Here is a 21884-nt window from a genome sequence, read left to right on the forward strand (position 1 = left end):
AACTTCTCAGATACTGAAGCAGTCCGCGCCCAAGACCTGGGCAACATTCAGGCTTGGGCTGACAAATAACAAGTAACATTCACTGCATACAAGTGTCAGGCAATGACTATCTCCCACAAGAGAGAACCTAACCATTTCCCCATGGCATTCAGTGACATTACTATCGCTGAATCCCCCACTACCAATATTCTGGAGGATTCCCATTAACCAGAAACTGAATTGGACCAGCCATATAAATACTGTGGCTACCAGAGCAGATCAGAGGCTGGGAATTTTGCAGCAAGTAACTCGCTTCTTGACTCCCCAAAGCCTATCCAATCTACAAGGCACAAGTCAGGAGTGTGATGGAATACTCTCCACTTGCCGAGATGAGCACAGCTTCAACGACACTCAAGAAGCTCAACACCATCAAGAAGAAAGCAGCCCGTTTGACTGGCACCCCATCTATCCTCTTAAATATTCAGTCCCTCCACCATCACTGGTGGTAGTGGGTACCATCTACAAGGTGCACTGAAGCAACCTGTCAAGCCTTTTTCAAACAACACCTTTCAAACTGCAGATCTCTACCACCTAGAAGGACAAGAGCAGCAGGTGCATGGGAACCCCACCACCTGCAAGTTCCCCTCCAAACCACACATCATACTGACTTGGGAATATGTCATTGTTCCTTCACTGTCACTGGGTCAGAATCCTGGAATTCTCTTCCTAACAGCAGTGTGGATGTACCTATACCATATGGTGTGTAGTGGTTCAAGAAGGTGGCTCACCACCTTCTCAAGGGCAATTAGGGATGGGCAACAAATGCTGGCTAAACCTGTGTTGCCCACATCCCATGAAAGAATAAAAAAAATGTTTTCTTGTTTTGTTTAAGGCAAAAGAACGTCGAGCTGAGCTGCAGAAAGCAAGGGTCCTTCAATCATACTATGAAGCCAGAGCGAAAAGAGCAAAGAAAATCAAGAGCAAAAAGTAAGACTTTCAGCTTCAAAATTAGCTTTTTAAATGAGAAAATCTACTGTTCAGTTGACAAGATATTTGACTGAATCTTGTAGAAAAAGGACTTTTCCTGCACCCTTCAACTTGAAACATTTTTGTGTTGAAACATTTTTGTGTCGTAACTCGGTGGAAGTGTGAACTGATAATGGTGTGAAAAGGATAGTGGGCATCTGGGACCTCGTTGATGGGTGGAACTAGCAGTGGATCTCTAATGAGATTTGAAGATTGAGAAAGAAGCAGGAATGACTGGATTGGTGAATAAAGTCAAATCAGGAACAGAAATGAGAAAAAGGGAAAGAAAGATTGAATTAAAGAAGAGAAAAAGGGACAAGAAAAGCATAAATAATTAACATTGGACATTTTTTAAATTTGTAAGAATTTATTACCAGAAGGAATTAAACTCTGCCATTTAAATTGCTCAATTTCTGGACCAGAGAGGTTGATTGGCAATCGTTCACAATTATCATGTAATTAAAATGGTACTTGAGCTGTTAATTACCAGACATTACTTTCTGTAATGAGTTTAGTGGGCAATTAATGTGCAAATAAAAACAAGCTCTTAAAATCAACAGGCCAAGATGCTGCTTGTGTAAAAAAAAAACTAAATCAGCCTGCAAGTTCTGGAAATTCGTGTGATGTCTCTTAATCCCCTGAATTTGTCTAACTCTTGGGCATTGACATCATTCAGGACAAAGTGCCCTGCTTGATTGGCATTCTAGCATCTTAAACATTCACTCCCACCACCACAGGACCACCATTTACAAGATGCACTGCAGTAACTCAGCAAAGTTCCTTTCGCAGCACCTTCCAAATCCCTAACCTCTGCTGCCTAGAAGAACAAGGCAGCAGGTGCATTAGAGCACCAGCACCTGCAAGCTTCCCACCAAGTCACATTCCATCCTGATTTAGTGAAGGAAAGCTGATATATTTCTGTCACTAGTTCAAAGTACTTAATAGCACTGTGGATGTACCTATGTCACAAACTGAAGTGGTTCAAGAAGGCAGCTCAGCACCTGCTTCTCAAGAGCAACTAGGGATGGGCAATAAGTGTGAGTGACCCCATTAGGGTTGCACACATCCAATGAACAAACAGTAGAAAGCACTTGATGTGCCTAAGTAAGCCATCTAACTGTCAATATAATGCATTTCCAAATCTGGCTTAATTCAGTTTAAAAATGTTAGTGGCATAGAGAGTTTGGTTATAAAAGAAAAAGCACATTTATATGGACAGATTTAATATATAATGGCCCTGATATAGAGATTAAACATGAGTTTGTGTATAATGTAATGTTTTGAATATCTATTATGACTGCCTGTAAGCAGTTTATTACATGGTGGATATTGAAAATTGCAGATTCCACAAAGTGATGAAGAAGGTTAAGCAGAAGGAGATTTTGAAGCAGTTTGAAGAACTCAGGAAGACCAATCCTGAGGCAGCTCTTGAAGAACTGAATAAGATGGAGCAAACACGAATGGAGGTGGAAAATAGCATCGTATTTAATGTCCTGTCATTATTCCAACTACTAGAACATACTACACTTTACATGTATTTTTGCCACTATTCAGTACATCCAAAAACCAATGAGTTGTGACAATACACACTTAAAGCATTTTAATAACCAAAACTTTTCTTAATTGGCAGATGTGGGAGAGACAAATTGATTTAAGGGAGGTCAAATCTACCAATTTTCCTGTCTAATCTCAATTTGGCAAGTTCATGTACACAGTTCATTCTGATTTTTAGTTACAATTTGATTTTGTTCTAGCATTTTAACAATTGTTTTGATCACACACTGTAGTTTATCGTCCTATCCCTTGTTGAAGGTGGTAATGTATTTAGCCATGACATTATACTGTCAGCCTGATTTTGTGTTATGAATGTTTAACATAACTTCTTCTGACAGTAAAAAGGACAATAATCTGTTTATTTTAATACTGCACAGTGTAACTTTTAGGCCTTACCATCACAATGAAATGACTCTAATCAAAACCGTGACAGCCATGGTTCGTTGATAGCCCTTTCACCTCTAAGTAAGAAGGTTGTAGCTTCAGAGATATGTGTACAAAAAATCTAGGTTTCATTGAGGCATGCTGCACAGTCAGAGGTGCTGTCTTTCATATGAGAAGTTAAATTGAGGGCGTTTTGACCCCCCTCAGGTGGATGTGAAAGGTTCCATGGTATTGCTTCAAAGAAGAGCAGGGGCTGTATTCCTGGTGTCTTGGCCAATATTTATCCCTCAATCAACATCATGGAAAATAGATTATTTGATAATTGTCAGATGGCCCTTGTTGTGTGCAGATTGGCTACTGTGTTTCCTACATTATAAAAATGACTTATGATTCTTAAGTACACTCTGGGGCATCCTGAGGTTGTGAAAGGTAATGTATAAATGCAAGTGTTTTTTCACAAGTGTGACTGTAATGCATCTTTCCTCCTTGACCACTCTGCCATCAAAGAGTCAAATACTCCAACCTCTTGCACAGCTCCTCTGTTATCTCAGCTCAATGGGACGATTCTTGTTTAGTTTCATCCTTACCACTCAAATAACAGCCACAGCATCTCCAAAACCCACCCCACACTATCACTTCTGAAGTTCCCCAATGATCTATACTTGACCCCCACCCTCTTCCTCATTTAAATGTTGTCCCTTGTTAAAATTATCCTATAGAATGGGATCAGCATCCACATGCATGCTGGCCAATCTCAGCTCTACCACTCCCCCGTGCTGCTCTCTGTCAAACTACTTGTTCAACATCCAGGCTTCAATAAGCCACAGTTTCCTTTGGTTAATTATTGGGAAGAACAAAGGAGAGCATTTCGGGAAAAGTGACCATAATTCAGTAAGTTTCAAGGTACTGGTGGATAAGGAAAACAGGAGTCCTTGGGTTAAGGTGCTTAATTGGGGGAAGGCTAATTATAACACTATTAGGCAGGAGCTGAGGAATCTAGACTGGAGGCGAATGTTTGAGGGCAAATCAACAACTGAGATGTGGGGGTGCTTTCAAACGTCAGTTGATAAGAATTCAGGACCAGCATGTTCCTGCTAGGATGAAGGATAAGCATGGCAAGTTTCAGGAACCTTGGATAACGAAGGATATTGTGAGATTAGTCAAAAAGAAAAAGGAAGCATTCGTAAGGGCTAGAAGGCTGGGAACAGATGAAGCCTGTGGAGAATACAAAGAAGGAAGAAACTTAAGCAAGAGTCAAGAGCGCTAAAAGGGGTCTTGAAAAGTCACTGGCAAACAGGATTAAGGAAAATCCCAAGGCCTTTTATACATATGTAAAGGGCAAGAGAGTAGCCAGGGAAAGGGTAGGCCCACTCAGGGACAGAGGTGGGAATCTGTGTGTGGAGCCAGAAGAAATGGGAGAGATACTGAATGAATACTTCTCATCAGTGTTCACCAAAGAGAAGGACTTAACGGTCGATTTGTCTAGGGAAGAGTGTGTAGCTAGCCTGGATTATGTTGAGATCAAAAAAGAAGAGGTATTAGGCATCTTGAAGAATATTAAGGTGGATAAGTCCCCAGGGCCAGATGGGATCTACCCCAGAGTACTGAGGGAGGTAACGGAGGAAATTGCTGGGGCCTTGACAGAAATCTTTGTATCCTCACTGGCTACGGGTGAGGTCCCAGAGGACTGGAGAATGGCTAATGTTGTTCCATTGTTTAAGAAGGGTAGCAGGGATAATCCAGGAAATTACAGGCCGGTAAGCCTTACGTCAGTGGTAGGGAAATTATTGGAGAAGATTCTTCGTGACAGGATTTACTACCATTTGGAAGCAAATGGGCGTATTAGTGAGAGGCAGCATGGTTCTGTGAAGGGGAGGTCGTGTCTCACTAACTTGATCGAGTTTTTTGAGGAAGTGACAAAGATGATCGACGATGGAAGGGCTGTGGATGTTATATACATGGATTTCAGTAAGGCCTTTGACAAGGTCCCTCATGGCAGACTGGTACAGAAGGTACAGTCGCACGGGATCAGAGGTGAGCTGGCAGGATGGGTACAGAATTGGCTTGGCCATAGAAGACGGAGGGTAGCAGTGGAAGGGTGCTTTTCTGAATGGAGAGCTGTGACTGGTGGAGTTCCGCAGGGATCAGTGCTGGGACCTTTGCTGTTTGTGGTATACATAAATGATTTAGAGGAAAATGTAACTGGGCTAATTAGTAAGTTTACAGACGACCTCAAGGATGGAGGAGTTGCAGATAGTGAAGAGGATTGTCAAAGGATACAACAGGATATAGATTGGTTGGAGATTTGGGCAGAGAAATGGCAGATGGAGTTTAATCTGGACAAATACGAGGTAATGCATTCTGGAAGGTCTAATACAGGCAGGAATTACACAGTAAATGGCAGAACCCTTAAGTGCATCGACGGGCAGAGGGATCTGGATGTACAGGTCCACAGGTCACTGAAAGTGGCAACACAGGTGGATAAGTTGTCAGGAAGGCATATGGCATGCTTGCCTTCATTGGCAGGGGTATTGAGTATAAAAGCTGAGAAGTCATGCTGCAGCTGTATAGAACTTTGGTTGGGCCACACTTGGAATATTGTGTACAGTTCTGGTCACCACATTACCAGAAGGATATGGAGGTGTTGGAGAGAGTGCAGAGGAGGTTTACCAGGATGCTGCCTGGTCTGGAGGTTATTAACTATGAGAAGAGGTTGGAGAAACTTAGATTATTCTCACTAGAGCGACGGAGATTGAGGGGCGACTTGATAGAAGTTTACAAAATTATGAGTGGCATGGACGGAGTAGATAGTCAGAAGCTTTTTCCCAGGGTGGAAGAGTCAATTACTAGGGGACATAGATTTAAGATGAGAGGAGAAAACTATAAAGGTGATGTGTGGGGCAAATTTTTTACGCAGAGGGTAGTGAGTGTCAGGAATTCGCTGCCAGAGGAGGTGGTGGAAGCAGGTACGATAGTGGTGTTTAAGAGGCAGCTTGACAAATACATGAATAGGATGGGAATAGAGGGATACGGACCCCGGAAGTGCAAAATGTTTTAGTTGCCGGGCAATATGATTGGCGCAGGCTTGGAGGGCGGAAGGGCCTGTTCCTGTGCTGTACTTTTCTTTGTTCTTTGTTCTTTCTTATCATCTTCAGCCCACATTGTATGGCTCCTTTAGCTTAATTCTTCCCTTTGAAAAGAAGACTAATAAGTGATTTTTATTTACACCCAATGGACTTATCGAAAGATCAATGCTGTGTTTGATATTAGTCTGTCTTCTCTAGTTTCCCATGTTCTCCACTCTGTTACCATGACATTGATAGATGGGTTTTTTACCTGCAATTTTTTTTCTACACCTTTTGTGTTTCTCCTTTTTTTTTCATCTTTACAGATATGTCCTGAAGATATAATTTTGAAGGTGACATGAGAACATCATTTAGGGGTCAAACTAAAATCCTAAACTTATTGAGCGGTCTCCTGGTTTAGAAACTTCTTGGGAGATTTGCGAGGAACAGCTCTTGATTAAAATGTATTTTTTGGATAGGGGAGAAACTAATACAGGTCATAATTTCCAATGATAGGAGATATAACTAGGTCCATTTTATTTTTGAAAATAGGAGATACTCTTCCAAAAATGGTCAACCCTATCTATTCTCTTTATAATTGGATTAGCAGGGAGTAATACACAGACTTAGTTAAACAGAGTTGTTCGCGTTAGGCATTCCTTTTCATTTCATCAAGCCATAAAGTTGTGGGATGTTCCAGTCATTCTGTTTTAACGATAGTCGATGGCAAAGTGAATTTTGTTATTCAAGCATCATTCTCAGATCAAATTTCTAAATGTTCTTGGTGGTGGAAATGATTTACCATGAGCGAGGACCATTTAAAAACTGATGCCCATAAATGGATTTAGCTCTTAACCAACAAAATGGTTTTGTAATTGATGTTCCAAACAATTCATCTGTTTGTTTGTCTTTCAAATAATTTGTCATTTGTCTAACTTCAACCACTATATACAGCAAGGGACTTGTTTTGTACACCAGTTTGTAATCAATGGATCTAGAATCTTAGAAAGGAGCAAATGGTAAGTGGGGATTCTTGTTGGCACAAGTAATGTTACCCATTCTGCAGCAGAAAAGAAGCTTGGAATAGTGTTATTGCTTGATTTTAAGAGTTAAAAAGATGAGCTACCATTAACTGCAGAAGACAGGTGGACAGACCAAATTAGGAAGAGAAATAAGAGAGGGAATGAGACAAAGGGGAGCAAAGAAGAGAGATGCAGAAAGAAAGTAATGTGCCTCTGTAGATGGGGGTGAATATCAATAAGCTAGCTGTCCCAAAGATACAGGAATTTCTATGGACATGACATCGGTAAGGATTGATCGGTTATAAGATGACACTGCTTCCTGGTCAGCACTTTTTAGGTGTTTGACTGAAATAATACAGTGCTGACAAGGGTTTCAAATAATTAACATTAGATTTCTATACAATAGCAGAACATCAAATAATTCACCATTTCCACACTTCGCAATGCATTTTGCCTTTATGAAAGAAAGCAAATGATCATGGAGACAATCTCTCTAAGGAGCATATACTGAAAAGACTGTTTAGTTTGAGAAGCACAATCCACCAATCCTTGACACAAATTAGGAACATTAGAATTTGTAAAAGAAACCAACTGACCGGACTGCTTTTAGGTGGAGATCTGTTGCATCATAATTGCACCATGTAGGCTAGAAATTACTTTTTGAATGTTATGGAAGCCTTTGGATAACTTGACTGTGACAAAAGGTTTAACTAGCACTAGGGTTTCTGAGTGAATAATTTCAGGATCTTGTCTGAGATCAGTAGCTCCTGAGCTAGAAATTAGAAAATGTGCAACAATCATAATGCTTAGTTTATATTTTGCAGGCAACTTTATGTATGTTATAAAGCTGGATTGTTGACAGAGTATGGTAACTTATTTTTTATTGTTAGGAACGAATGACACTTCGGCATCAAAACAGTGGAAAATGGGCCAAATCTAAAGTTGTCATGGCAAAATATGACACTGAGGTAAGGTGTTCTTTTGGAATTGACAGCTACTGCTTAACTTGTTCAATCTTGCCCAACAATGCATTCCTAAGTAACAGAATCTCTGAATACGATCCGTGAATGCTTATGCTAAGGTGTGGTCTTAAGAGTAAAAGTAGAAATTGCTAGGAGTGCAAGTTTGGTCAGTAATGAATTTCTTTGCATACAGACCTTTCTAAACTTACAGCCAGTTTTTCTATGCCCTCAAATATTGCTGTCTAGTCAGGTGTTAAATGGTTTAGTAGCACTCTGATTCATTTTGAAATTGTGCCTAATCCAATATTGTACATTACACAATTTATTTTGAGGTTCTAAACAGCTCATTTGTGCGTGTAGAAGATTTTTCCCTTACTATGATCTTGCATTATGAAATATACAAACATACAAAATTTTTAGAACAGGAAGGTACCAGCTGGTCCACAAAACTTGTCCCATCATAATTATATTCCATTCAAGCATCATGATCACCAATAGTTCCAACAACAGCCATGTAGCCACCTTTGAGAGACAAGAATCCAGGAAAAGAAACCAAGGTTTCAGTGAAAAAAGAATCATTGAAAATTACTCTCCAACTGTCCCTCAGTATCCCCAGCTATCCCCAGCCACCCCCCACCCAACCTACCTATTGCAAGCAAAATGAGTTCCAGGATATCAGTGATCACGGGGTGTATTACCCAACATCTCCTTTATCTTTTATGCACGGTGATACCAGCCTCAGCCAAGAATATAAGAAGTAGGAGTAGTAATCCATATGGCCCCTCAAGCCTGCTTTGCCATTCAGTGAGACGATGACTGATCGTTGACCTCATTTCTACTTTTCCACCCCACCCCATATCCCTTGATTCACTTAGAGCCCAAAAGTCTGTCTATCTCAGCCTTGAATATACTCGTTGACTGAACATCCATAGCACTCTAAGGTATAGAATTCAAAGGATTCACAACTCTTGAGTGAAGAAATTCCTCCTCTTCTCAGCCTTAAATGATTGGCGCATTATCCTATAACTATGCCTGATAGTTAGACTCTATAGCAGGGAAAACATCCTCTCAATTTCTATCTTGTTAAACGCTGTCAGAATCACCTCTGATTCTTCTGAACTCCAGAGACTTTGGGTCCAATCTGCTCACCTCTCATCATAGGCAGGCCCACTTATCCCAGGAATCAATCTGGATGAACTTGTCCATCTCCCATTTGCAGCAAATTCACACTCGCTGCACAAATGGACAATTTGTTTCACAGGTCAGCTGACTCTACAAAAAAAGGTTTTCTTCTGGAATTTAGCCTATTTCTGTGAATACATAGGTTGTATTCATGCTCCCTGATTCTTTCTGACCTATCTAATTCAAACTGTCTATCCACACAGACATAGTCTAGTCCCTTCACTATTTTAAATATCTCAATCAAATCTTCCCAAAGACCATGTTTCTCTAGAGTATACCATACAGGCCTTGTAAACCTGCCATTGTAACTAAAACCTTTTTAAATGGGTCGCCTTTTCCAGAGCTTCTATACCTCCCACTATTTGATTTGGATTAAAACTGTCCGCAGTATTCCAGAAGAAGACTAACCACAGACTTCTACAAGGACAAAATTTTACATTGTAATGTCCAAACAACGTATCTATTTCCCAACCATACCCTCGTGGTGAAACGCATCCTCTGTAATGCCTAGGTTTCCTCATATTAGACATTGGTATATGCAAGGCCAACATTAGCCCTACTTGTATGGATAACCATTCATGTCATCATTAAATGTCACATGCCAAGTGTGGATCTTTCTAACCTCAGCAAAATCTTTGTCTCTTGTGAACGTAAATGGCAGTTCCCTCAATGCATTCATCCAGATTGGAAATGGACATATGAATTAGGAGTAGGAGTAGGCCACTTGGCCCCACGAGTCTGCTCCACCATTCAGTAAGATCATGGCTGATCTGATTGTAATCTCAACCCGACATTCCTGTCTACCCCAATATGTCCTGTACTTAAATTTCCAGAAGGCATTTAATAAGGTTATTGTGGAAAATTAAAGCTCATGGTATAGGGGTAACATATTGATATGGAAAGAAGATTGGCTAGCTAACAGGAAGCAGAGAGTTGGCATAAATGGGTCTTTTCAGTGATGACTGATGTGCAACAGGGATTGAGGCTGGAGCCTCAACCATTTACAGTTTATATCAATGACTTGGATGAAGGGACTGAAGGAATGGTTGCTAAATTTGATGATAACCTTTCACCCCCTTGTTAATCAAGAATCTACCTAGCTCTGCCTTAAAAATATTCAAAGACTACTTCTACCACCTTTTGAGGAAAGGGAGTTCCAAAACTCACAACCCTCAGAGAAAGAAATTCTCCTCATCTCTATCTTAAATGAGCGACCCCTTATTTTTAAACAATGACCCTGAGTTCTAGATTTTCCCCCAAGAGGGAACGTCTTCTCCACTTCCACCCTGTCACGACCCCTCAGGATCTTGTATGTTTCAACCAAGTCATTTTTTACTCTTCTAAACTGCAGCGGACACAAACCTAACCTGTCCAACCTTTCCCCAGAAGACAACCTGCCCATTCCAGGTATTCATCTAGTAACCTTTCTCTGAACTGCTCATGCATTTACATCTTTCCTTAAATAAGAAGACCAGTACTGTACACGATACTCCAGATGTGGTCTAACCAGTGTCCTGTACAACCGAAGCATAACATCCCTGCTTTGTAATCAGTTCCCCTCACGATAAACGATAGCATTCTATTAGCTTTCCTAATTACTTTGTTGTATCTGCACACTAACCTTTTGTGCTTCATGCACTCGGACACCCAGATCCCACAAAATCTCAGAGCTCTGCAATCTCTCACCAGTTAGAAAAAAACTTTTTTTTATTCTTCCTGCTAAAATGGACAATTTCACATATGCCTCCATTTACTGGATTTTGCCCACTCTCTTAGCCTGTCTATATTCCTTTGTAGCCTCCTAATGCCCTCTTCACAATTTACTTTCCTACCTATCTTTGTGTCGTCAGCAAATTTAGCAACCATTCCTTCGGTCCCTTCATCCAAGTCATTTATATAAATTGTCAATAATTGAGGTCCCATCATTGATCCCTGTGGCACACCACTCATCACATCCTGCCAGCCAGAGAACATCCATTTATGCCAACCCTCTGCTTCCTGTTAGCTAGCCAATGTTCTATCCATGTCAATATGTTACCCCGTATACCATGAGCTTTTATTTTCCTCACTAACCTTTGATGTGGCACCTTATCAAAGTGCCTTCTGGAAATCTAAGTACAGTACATCCACTGGTTCCCCTTTATCTACAGCACATGTGACTCCTTCAAAGAACTCTGATAAATTGGTTAAATACGATTTCCTTTTCTCAGAATCATGTTGACTCTGTCTGATTGCCTTGAAATTTTCTAAGTGCGCTGCTATGATGTTTTTAATAATAGCTTCTAATATTTGCCCTATGGGCGGATGTTAGGCTAACTGGCCTGTAGTTTCCTGCTTTCTGTCTCCCCTTTTTTTGAATAAAAGAGTTACATTTGCTATTTTCCAATCTAATGGAACCTTCCCCGAATCTAGGGAATTTTGGAAAATTAAAACTAATGTGTCAACTATCTCACTACCCACATCTTTCAAGACCTTGGGGTGAAGTCCATCCAGACCTGGGGATTTGTCAGCCTGCAGCCCCAACAATTTGCTCAATACCACTTCCTGAGTTCCTTCCTCCCTTCCATTTCCTGATTTGCAGCTATTTCTGGGATGTTACATGAGTTCTCTATAGTGAAGACCGAAGCAAAATACCTGTTTAATTCATCCGCCATCTCACTACTTTCCATTATCAATTTCCCAGATGCACTGTCTGTAGGACCAATGCTCACTTTGTTAACTCATTTCTTATTTAAATATCTATAGAAACTCTGACTATCCATCTTTATATGACTAGCTAGCTTTCTCTTGTACTTCATTTTTCCCTCCTTATTAATCTTTTAGCCATTCTTTGCTGTTCTTTATATTCTTTCCAATCTTCTTACCTGCCATCCATCTTTGCGTAATTATATACTTTTTCTTTAAGTTTGATACTGGCCTATTGTGTAACAGCCTGTATAAAGAACTAAATGTTGATTCAAGTAAGTAAAATACTTTTTAAAGGGGAAGGAAAGCCCAGCTGGAGTATAAATTGTTCCAGTGCTCCATTTGTGTTTATAACCTAGAGCCATTTTACCCCAGAACAATAGTCTTATTATTGTTCTGAGATATTGGACGCCCAATGTCACAGGCCTTCATTGCAATCATTGTAGAGCCTTAGGGAAACATAGGGCTCCTCTCCAATGCTTACATCACCAATTTCCATTTGAGTACAAATTTTTACTTTTTGAAAAAAGTATAACATTGTGTGTGTTTGTTTTTCTATAGACTTTTCTTCCTCTGTAACTTCATTAGTTTCCTTTGACTATTTCCTAAATTGAAAGTTAAGCATCTTTTGATGTATGATGCATGATAATGGAATGTTGTATGCATCCAGTGGTGAAATCAAGTTGATCTTTATTGTGAATAATCACACCATATGAATGCTGATAGAAAGACAAGACATGGATTAACACTGAAAATGGAACACCAAGTTACGGTCGCCTCTCACCAATGTGCTGGACATTTTCTTCTAAAACGTCATTAAAATACTCTAAAACATTTGTGTGTGATTCTGTTAAGTAAATATTCCTGCTTTCTGAATTGCATTTGGTGGCAAATGAATTTATTATTTTATGGATTGCAAGTACATCAGTTAGTTATTTGAAGAACACCAATACATCAACAGAATCAGATTTTATTTAATTAATTCTGTTAATATTGTCTACTTTGTTTAGGCTCGCAATGCAATCCAGAAGCAGCTGGAGAAGAACAAAATGCTTACAACAAAATTGTTAGTTCCATCGGAGAGTGAGGAAGAAGCTGAAGCCGAGGTGGACATGGGTGATACTGTTCCAGGTTTTGTGAATGATGTTGAGACAAATATGGTAGCCAATCCTTGGATGTTGGGAAGATTGAGTACTGATGCTCAGAGTTTTGAAGCCCAAGAAAGGGAGATTGCCACTCTTGTAAAGGTTGATGGAAATGAAGAATCAGATGATGGGGAGAAACTGTCAGAAGATGAGGCTCTGCTGCAGGAGTTTGAGGAACGGCGGAGAACACGCAGAGAATATGATGGTGAGCTGGCTGGATCACCTGTTATTGTAGATGAGAACAAGGATGAAGAAAATGTGAAAAATAATGATGAAGAAAAAGAAAGCACTGTCCCTGATGACCAAGGTGAGAAGGAAGAGCATCTTGAACAAGACCTGAATGAGTTTAATCATCTTTTTCAGAAATTGATTCAGAATAAATCGGAACCTACATCAAGAAACCCTAAAAAATATCAAAGGAAAAATAAGAAAATGAGAACTAAGAAAAACAAGGAGGCTGTAGAGATGTCAGAAGAGCGAGAAGAGCCAATACTAGATGAACAGCTAGAGCGCAAAAGGACAATGGAAGAGTATGAGACTTTGGGTCAGGATGAAGGCCTTGACCTTAGTGAGGCCTCAGTCTTGGATAGACAACAAATCATTGGAGATGCAATAGATTCAGAAAATAAATCCAACGCTAAAACTGAAGTAAAAAAGAACCAGCTCATCAATCCTAAGAATGTGTTGATGGTTGCATCCAAAAGCATTGAAATGCCTTTGGTTCCAACAGCAATAAAAGAGGAGGTAAGAGAATTAATGATGGATTTTATTGAGTTTAATTCACATCAGTCAGTTGATAGAAATAAGTGGGATCTGTGGTTGTTAATTTTGATTCTTCGGCCACTCATTGGTCATTTGCCAGTTTTGTTTTGGGATGTGGTCTAATGGGAATTACAGGAATAGGGCAATCAGTCGTTCCATTGAGTCAGTATTAACAACACTGAAGCCAATGCACACTTTTTCTAATTGGCCATTTTGCTGTACCTTACCACTGTCCCTCATGCGTAAGAATGACCCTGAAATCATCATTATTAAAAATTTCTCTACCATTCTGAAAATTAAGATTTCCTTCAGTGTTTGAAAGTGAATGATAGGTATTGTTGGATATGGTGTTTCCTAGATACTGGGACAGATCTATCTAGCCTGTGCATTCCTGTGTTTCCAGTTAGCTATAGCTAGTTAATGGAGAAATTCACTTGAATTTTGCTTCCAATTTCCATCCTTCTGTCTCCTTCACATGGTCCATCTCCGACACTTCCTTTCCCTTCCTTGACCTCTCTGGCTCCATTTCTGGTGGTAGATTGTCCACCAACATTCTTTACAAGCCCATTGACTCCCACAGTTACCTCGACTACAGCTCCTCACACCCTGCTTCCGTGAACACCCACCTCCATCTTGATCCCTTTTTTAAATCCAATTTTTAAAATTCTTTTATTGTTCACTTTTTAAATTCTTTTTCCTCAACCCCCCCCCAACATTAAAACCTTCTGCCATCTTACCTTTATGCCACGATCAGCATCATCTTTACTCTTTACCACTGCCATTAACACTCCCTTTGTCTTGTGTCCATGACATCTTTGTCAATCTCTCCTTAGCTGTCACCTATCCCTGATCATCTATCTCGTTCCGCCTGCTCCACCTCCTCTTAAGCATTATAAAATCCATCACATCACATTTCTGCTTCTCCTTAGCTCTGAAAAAGTCATATGGACTTGAAACATTAAGTCTCTCTCTCTCTCTCCCTATCTCCACAGATGCTGCCAGACCTGCTGAGTTTTACCAGCATTTTCTGTTTTTATTACATGGTGTCAAACCTGTTGTGCAAATCAGGCTTGTAAGGAGAATCATTTTCTGGTGCTTTTTTAAAATATTCGTTCATGGGATGTGGGCGTCGCTGACTAGGCCAGCATTTATTTGCCCATCCCTAACTGCCCTTATTCAGAGGGCATTTAAGAGTCAACCACATTGCTGTGGGTCTGGAGCCCCATGTAGGCCAGAGCAGGTAAGAATGGCAGATTTCCTTCCCTAAAGAGCATGGATTTTTATGACAATCGGAAATGGCTTCATGGTCATTATCAGGCTTTTAATTCCAGATTTTTTTATTGAATTCAAATTTCACTAGCTATTTACTATAGCTATTTCAATAGCTATTTACTGTTTAAGAACCAGTATAATTTCCTGAACCAAATAGAATTGTAGAACTGAGGATGAAATTCAAGAGTTATAATTTCCAAATATCGTCTGAAAGGAAAAAAAAAATCAAAAATCCAGGAGTAATCTTCATACGAATGTTGGGAGTCTCCTTGCAGCCCAGCCCCATATTTGCTACCAATGTACCACAAGATACTAAAACTCAAAGGGCTGGGAAAACTTTGCAGGTCTGGCAGCATCTATGGAGAGAGAGACAGTTAACCAAGTCCAAAATGACTCTTTGGAACTAGGAAGAGATAGAAATGTGCTGTTGAAAAAGGGGGTGAGGTAGAGCAAAAGAAAAGGTCAGGGATCGGTTAGAAGCTGGGACAGATTGAATAACAAAGATGTCATGGAACTAATACCAAAGGGAGTGGTAGTAATTGTAGTAAAGAAACATAGCATTGGTCCAGAGTAAGTGTTAATAAAAGACAGCAAAAACATGAAAATAAGATTAGACGAGCACTTGGCAAAAAAAAAACAAGATGGATGACAGCTCATGTACCTAAGTTATTGAACTCAATGTTGAAACCAGAAGGCCATAATGTGCCTTATCGGAAGATGAGGGGCTTTCCTGAAGCTTGAGTTACTACAAACTATTCTTGGATAAGGCTCGTAATTCATCACTTGAAACTATGCACAATTTAAGTGAACACATTTTAAACATTTCACTTACCATTATTGTACTTCATTAAAAACCAGTGTAGAAAAGTGATTTGGGGATAACCAAGTAATGAAAGAAGTGACCTGACCAAAAACTAATTTATTTGTGGAAAAATGGAACGCAGTTAGTATTCTAGAATTGTAACTGTTTCAATCCAAAAATTCCAATTCCAATTATTTTAAATTAGAATTAATGGAGAAATTGTGCCAGAATTCATAGGTATATCAGTGTTCTGTAGCAGCTGTAGTGACTGTACCTCTACCTTAACCAAATAATGATGTGTTTTGAGTGTAAATTTTACATGTTCATTAAGTTAAACATGGTACTTACCTGTGGCCCATGGGCTATTTGCAGCCTGTCACACTTCCGCCTCAGAGCCCTTTGATAAACTTGATGCTTCTGCATCTTTGGGTTTCCATTCGTGATCTTCCTGGTTGTGGAATACTGAATTGGCTAAACTAGGATTCAAATGCTTTCTTTCTTTTACCACAAAACATAATGGGCAGAATTTTCCTGCCGGCGATTTGGGGGCGGGGCCGGGTCACCAGCAGGAATATGACAAGGGATGACATCGGGAGGAACCTATTTAAATATTGAGGAAGGCGGGCGGACAGCGAAATCAGCTGTCCACCCGCTGACCTGTCAATGGCCAATTGAGGCCATTGACAAGATCATTAAGATAATTAAAGACCCTGTCCATCCAATCTTAAGGCTGGTGGGCAGGCCAGGAACCCCAGCGGGTATGTCCTTTTTATTAACATTTCCTATCTTGTGTGACATTGTCACATGAAGGGGACATGTTAATTTTTCTATTTTTAATGTTTTTGACACTCGGTAATCTCCCTGGGACAGCACTTAGTCTCAGGGCGTGCGAAAGAGCGCATTTTGACTGATGGGGAATCTTCCTGTTGGGCAGGCTGCACTCAAAATGGCGGCGGGCCCCGTTTCGGTGGCGGAGTTCGGCTGCCTGCCCGTCTGCCCATCAAGGTAATTCTGGCAAATGGGTGGGGGTGCAATTAGTGAGAAGAGTTATAAAGCATTACTGCCTGTGAAAGAGCCTATTACACTAAAACTATCTAGTTAAACTATTGGTTTAAAAAAAAAATTTCCTTTGGAAAGGTGTCTTGCCTCAATGTGATAACTGCTAATCGTGCACAATTAAAATCAGGAACCTAGAACTGTCAGCAGAAAGCAATGCTTATCTTCCAGTTGTACTTTGTGTTGAAACATCCCTTACAGTGCTCCTTGGGCAAAATGTTATTTGACATTGTGGCCCTCAACAAGAAATCGCTGAATAACACTGATAAAGAAGAACAGGATATGTAGTTAAAATAATATTATACAATGCATTAACTAAATATATACAGTACATCAAATTAAGATATAAAATATGACAGGAAAATAAAGATAGACAAACACATTGCATTTGGGAATTACAGTGAGCCTCTGTTCTTGAAATAATTTTTAACTTATTCTTTCACATTAGAATGAGGAACAAGAGGACCAGCGCATGGTCATCCAGGAGGCCTTTGCATCAGATGATGTCATTGATGAATTCATAAAAGACAAGCAGAGGCAGATTGATGCTGGCAAACCAAAAGACATTGACTTAACCTTGCCAGGGTGGGGTGAGTGGGCAGGACAAGGTCTTCAACCAAGCGCAAAAAAGAGAAGAAGGTAGGTCTCTTGGAAGAATGACCATGATGTAGACAGGTCACTGGTCATTTCACTGGTAAGTTAGGATTATAGATCTCAGTCTTTCTCAGCAATGAAGAAGTGTTTAATATTCACTCCATATGGAACAGAGGTTAATTCTGAATCAGTTAATATCTTTAAAAGGGAATTGGTTTAATACATGTCAAGAAAAGGCACTGAGGGCTAGAGAGATTTAATGGATCTGTTTGATTCATAACAGAGTTAGGAATAGTCTACAGAGATCAGCCATATGGAAGGCTTGGTGGGACAATTTTCTTAAGTTTATATAGAACTGCTATTGTAGAATTCCCTTGGCAGTAAAGTGGCAGATGGTGTTTCAGAAACCATTTAAGTTTTATTTTCTAATTTTTTTGGATGTTCAGCAATTACACATACTGTGATGATTTATTATGGTTAAATATTTTGCAAATTCGGCCAGGTACAGAAAGTTGAGAGATTGCAAACATCTTGTTGAAGATGTGATAGAAATATTGGAATGTGTATATTCTATTCTAGCAAGCTGTTTGAGTCCCCTCCTTCCTCCCACCATTTTTTTTGCAATGATGTTTTTAAATGATGCTGAGGAAGATGCTCATTTGCAACTGAAAGACTGATGAGCATTTCCATGTCTCTTGAAAACCAAACAAGAAAGATAATTGATATGTGGAGATCACCATAGTATTTCTGTTTGGGTCTTCTAAATTTGTATTCTATCAAGCTTAACTGGCTGGAAAATCATAAAGTGTCTTACTAAAAATGCATCTATCCCTGTTGACTTACTGGCACGTTATTCTTACAGTATACTAATTAAAACATTTTCTCTGATTATCACACAATTTCCTTTGACTAGCTTACACAATCTATCAAAAGTTAGTATGGGGATCTCCCCATATTCAATATTTGCAGATTCTCTGCACAGAAAATTATGAAAATGTTGAAAACTATTTTTAGATTATGTTCAACAACCAAAACAGAAAATGCTGGAAAAACTCAGCAGGTCTAACAGCATCTGTGGAGAGAGAAACGGGTAACATTTCGAGTCTGTAAGACTCTTCTTCAGAGCTAAAGAGAAGTACAAATGTAATTAAATTTATACTGTTTAATGTGGGTGGAGCAGGTGAAGCTGGATAGAAGGCCAGTGATAGTTGGGGGCAAAAGAGAGATTGACAAAGATGTCATGGACAAAGGGGGTGTTAATGGTAGTGGTACAGACTAAAGGAGGTGCTGATGGTGGCATTAAGGTAAGAAAGTAGAATGTGATAATAGCAGGACAAGGGTAAGTACTATGGAAAGAACAACATGAACAAGTGAAAGATGGCCCTTGTGGGGGTGGGTGGTAGGAAAAAAGATTGAAAATAGGATAAAAGGTGGGGATGAAATAATGAATAAAAATGAAAAATAAAAATGTGAATAAAAAGTAAAAATTAAAAAATAAAAAGTGAATACTGAAAAAAGGAGTGAGGATAGAGGAGGCAGTTCATGGTCTGAAGTTCTTGAACTCAATGTTATATCCGGAAGGCTGTAAAGTGCCTAATCGGAAGGTGAGGTGCTGCTGCTACAGTTTGCGTTGGGCTTCAATGGAACATTACAGCAGGCCAAGGACAGACATGTGAGCATGAGAGCAGGATGATGAGTTGGAACGGCAAGCAACAAGAAGGTCTGGGTCATGCTTGCGGACAGACTGAAGGTGTTCCGCAAAGCGGTCACCCAGTCTGCATTTGGTGTCTCCGACGTATAGGAGGCCACATTAAGAGCAGCAACTGCAGTAGACCAAATTGAAGGAGGTGCAAGTAAGTGCTGCTTTCACCTGAAAGGAGTGTTTGGGCCCTTGGACAGTGAGGAGGTAGAGGGGCAGGTGTTGCATCTGTGATTGCATGGGAAGGAGGGGGATGAGGAGTTAGGGATGATGGCAGAGTAGACCAGGGTGTTCCGGAGGGAACGGTCCCTATGAAATGCCGACTGGTTGGGGGGGTGGGGGGGGGGTGAAGGGAAAAAGTGTTTGGTGGTGGCATCATGCTAGAGTTGGCGAAAATGGCGGAGGATGATCCTTTGAATGTGGAGGATGGTGGGGTGAAAACTGAGGACAAGGGGGACCCTATCATGGTTCCGGGAGGGAGAGGAAGGTATGAGGGCAAAGGCGCGGGAGATGGGTCAGACACAGTTGAGGGCCCTGTTAATTTTTTAATTTTATTTTTTATCCACTTTATTTTTATTTATTTTCATTTTTATTCATTTATTCATTTTTATCCCCACCCTGTATCCTATTTTCAATCTTTTTTCCCACTGCTGTCCCCTCCACCACACCCCCACCCAACAAGGGCCATTTGTTACTTGTTCATGTTGTTCTTTCCAGAGTGCTTATCCTTGTCCTGCAATTATCACGTTCTGCTTTTTTACCTTAATGGCTTCGTCAGTTCTTCCTTTAGCCCTTACCACCACCATCAACATTCCTTTTGTCCTTTTGACATCTTTGTCAATCTCTCCTTTGCCTCCACCTATTGTTGGCCTTCTACCCAGCTTCACCTGCTCCACCCCCCTTAAACAGTATAAATTTCATCATATTTTTACTTCTCTTTAGCTCTGAAGAGAGTCATACAGACTCAAAACGTTAACTCTGTTTCTCTCTCCCCAGATGCTGTTAAACCTGCAGAGTTTTCCAGCATTTTCTGTTTTTGTTTCAGATTTCCAGCATCCATTGTATTTGGCTTTTATCTTAGATTATGTTACACTGTTAAACCAGATGATTACAGGCATCTGTGGTAGGAAAACTTTGGCATCTTTCATGAAAGATGAACATATTTACCATCTGGATGAAGAAAAAGTAATTAGAAGCAGCCAACATGGATTTCAGAAATGAAGATTGTGCTTTAAAAACTTAACCAAGCTCTTTGAGGAGGTGGTGTATTTTTGATGCAATGGCTGTCATATATGGACTTCCGGTCAAGCCTGACAAAGTATTATACAGGAAGCTATCAGTTAAATGATCAAGGAGAGGGTAGCAAGTTGGATTTAAAACTGGTTAGAAGGGAGGAAACAGAATAGGAAGTAAACAGTGCTTAGAAGTGGATAGCAGCATCCCATAAATTCTGGTACCACTTCTGTTCAGTACGTACTTCAGTGATTTAGATGGCAGGCTTAAGGAAATGTCCATAATTGTAAAGGGTGCTAAAGTGGAAATCATGGGACAGAATTTACCCCCCATCAGGGGAGAAGTTCTGGAACCGGTGCGTGCAGGCGCGCCTCCGATCGGCAGCCCCCAATCGGGGCAGGCGGACCAATTAAGGCCCATCCAGCGTGATGTCCGCTAGGAAGCATGCGCTCCCTGTGCGAGTGGGGGGAGGATTCCACAAGTGCTGCCTCAGAGACCAGCGCCAAATTCAAAAAGGTTAAAATTGGAAAAATAAAATTTCCCTGACACGTCCCCTCATGTGACACTGGACATGTCCATCACTTTTAGTTAAGCTTTTATTAAATTTTTAAAAACCTACATGAAACCGGATCCTGCCCGTGGATGAAGTTTCATGTTTTCTCTGAAGTCCGCCAGGGCTCCTGGCCTGCCTGCCAACCTTAAGGTTGGACGGGCAGGTCCATTAACAACTGAAATTACTTTTTAAGTGGCCTCAGTAGGCCGTTGGCAGGTGCACTGCTGATTTGGCTGAGCCCCTGCTGACCTGAAAATTGAAATGATGTGGGGTGATGTCGGGAGTTCTGCCCGATGTCATCCCGCGTGCCGACCGGGACATCCTGCCCGCGGTAAATAATCTGATGTCTAAAAGAAATTGTTGGGGAATATAGATAAGATGGTGGAGGGGACCAAAAAGTGGCAAAGAAATATAATTTGTGAGCTAGTATATTTTTTGGTTTAAAAAAAATGGTAGAAATTATGCTTTGAATATGGGAAGAACAGAGATTTTGAGGATTCTGACATTTACAAAACAAGACATTTGAAAACAACAGTTGATGTGCATAAGGCCATAAGAATGGTTTGGGAATACTGGGTTTAATGGTAAGAGGTTTAGAATATAAAAGTTGAGGTACAGGGTCATTATATACAAAACTTCTGTCAGACCTTAATCGAATTACTGAGAGCTGTTTTGGATGACACACTGTAGGAAGGATGCTGAAGCAATAGGCTGCAACACAGGTTCACTCGTATGCTGCTTGATATGAGGGAAAACAAATTTAGAAACAACCCAATTTTCTTTGTCTTCCTTCATTAAAGCAGAGTTGCTTACAGGGTGATTCAACCAAAGTATTGAAAATTATGACGGATTGGATAAGGGAGATCAAAACCAACTGCTTTCAATGTTGTAAGGTCTAGAATGATGGGA

The 21884-nt window shown here is 40.3% G+C and overlaps 1 protein-coding gene across 2 annotated transcripts in view; it reads left to right on the forward strand.

Moving 5' to 3' along the window:
- Positions 1 to 21884, forward strand: part of si:dkey-251i10.3 (uncharacterized protein LOC553498 homolog) — a 61203-nt gene that overhangs the window by 29328 nt on the left and 9991 nt on the right. For both annotated transcript variants that reach the window (XM_041196381.1, XM_041196380.1), the window contains exons 8-12: positions 872 to 966; positions 2348 to 2471; positions 7921 to 7998; positions 12870 to 13748; positions 17345 to 17535. In XM_041196381.1, coding sequence (XP_041052315.1) covers positions 872 to 966; positions 2348 to 2471; positions 7921 to 7998; positions 12870 to 13748; positions 17345 to 17535 — 1367 coding nt within the window. The remainder of the gene's footprint in view (positions 1 to 871; positions 967 to 2347; positions 2472 to 7920; positions 7999 to 12869; positions 13749 to 17344; positions 17536 to 21884) is intronic.

This window comes from Carcharodon carcharias, chromosome 9, assembly GCF_017639515.1.
Source record: "Carcharodon carcharias isolate sCarCar2 chromosome 9, sCarCar2.pri, whole genome shotgun sequence".
Taxonomy (NCBI): Eukaryota; Metazoa; Chordata; class Chondrichthyes; order Lamniformes; family Lamnidae; genus Carcharodon; species Carcharodon carcharias.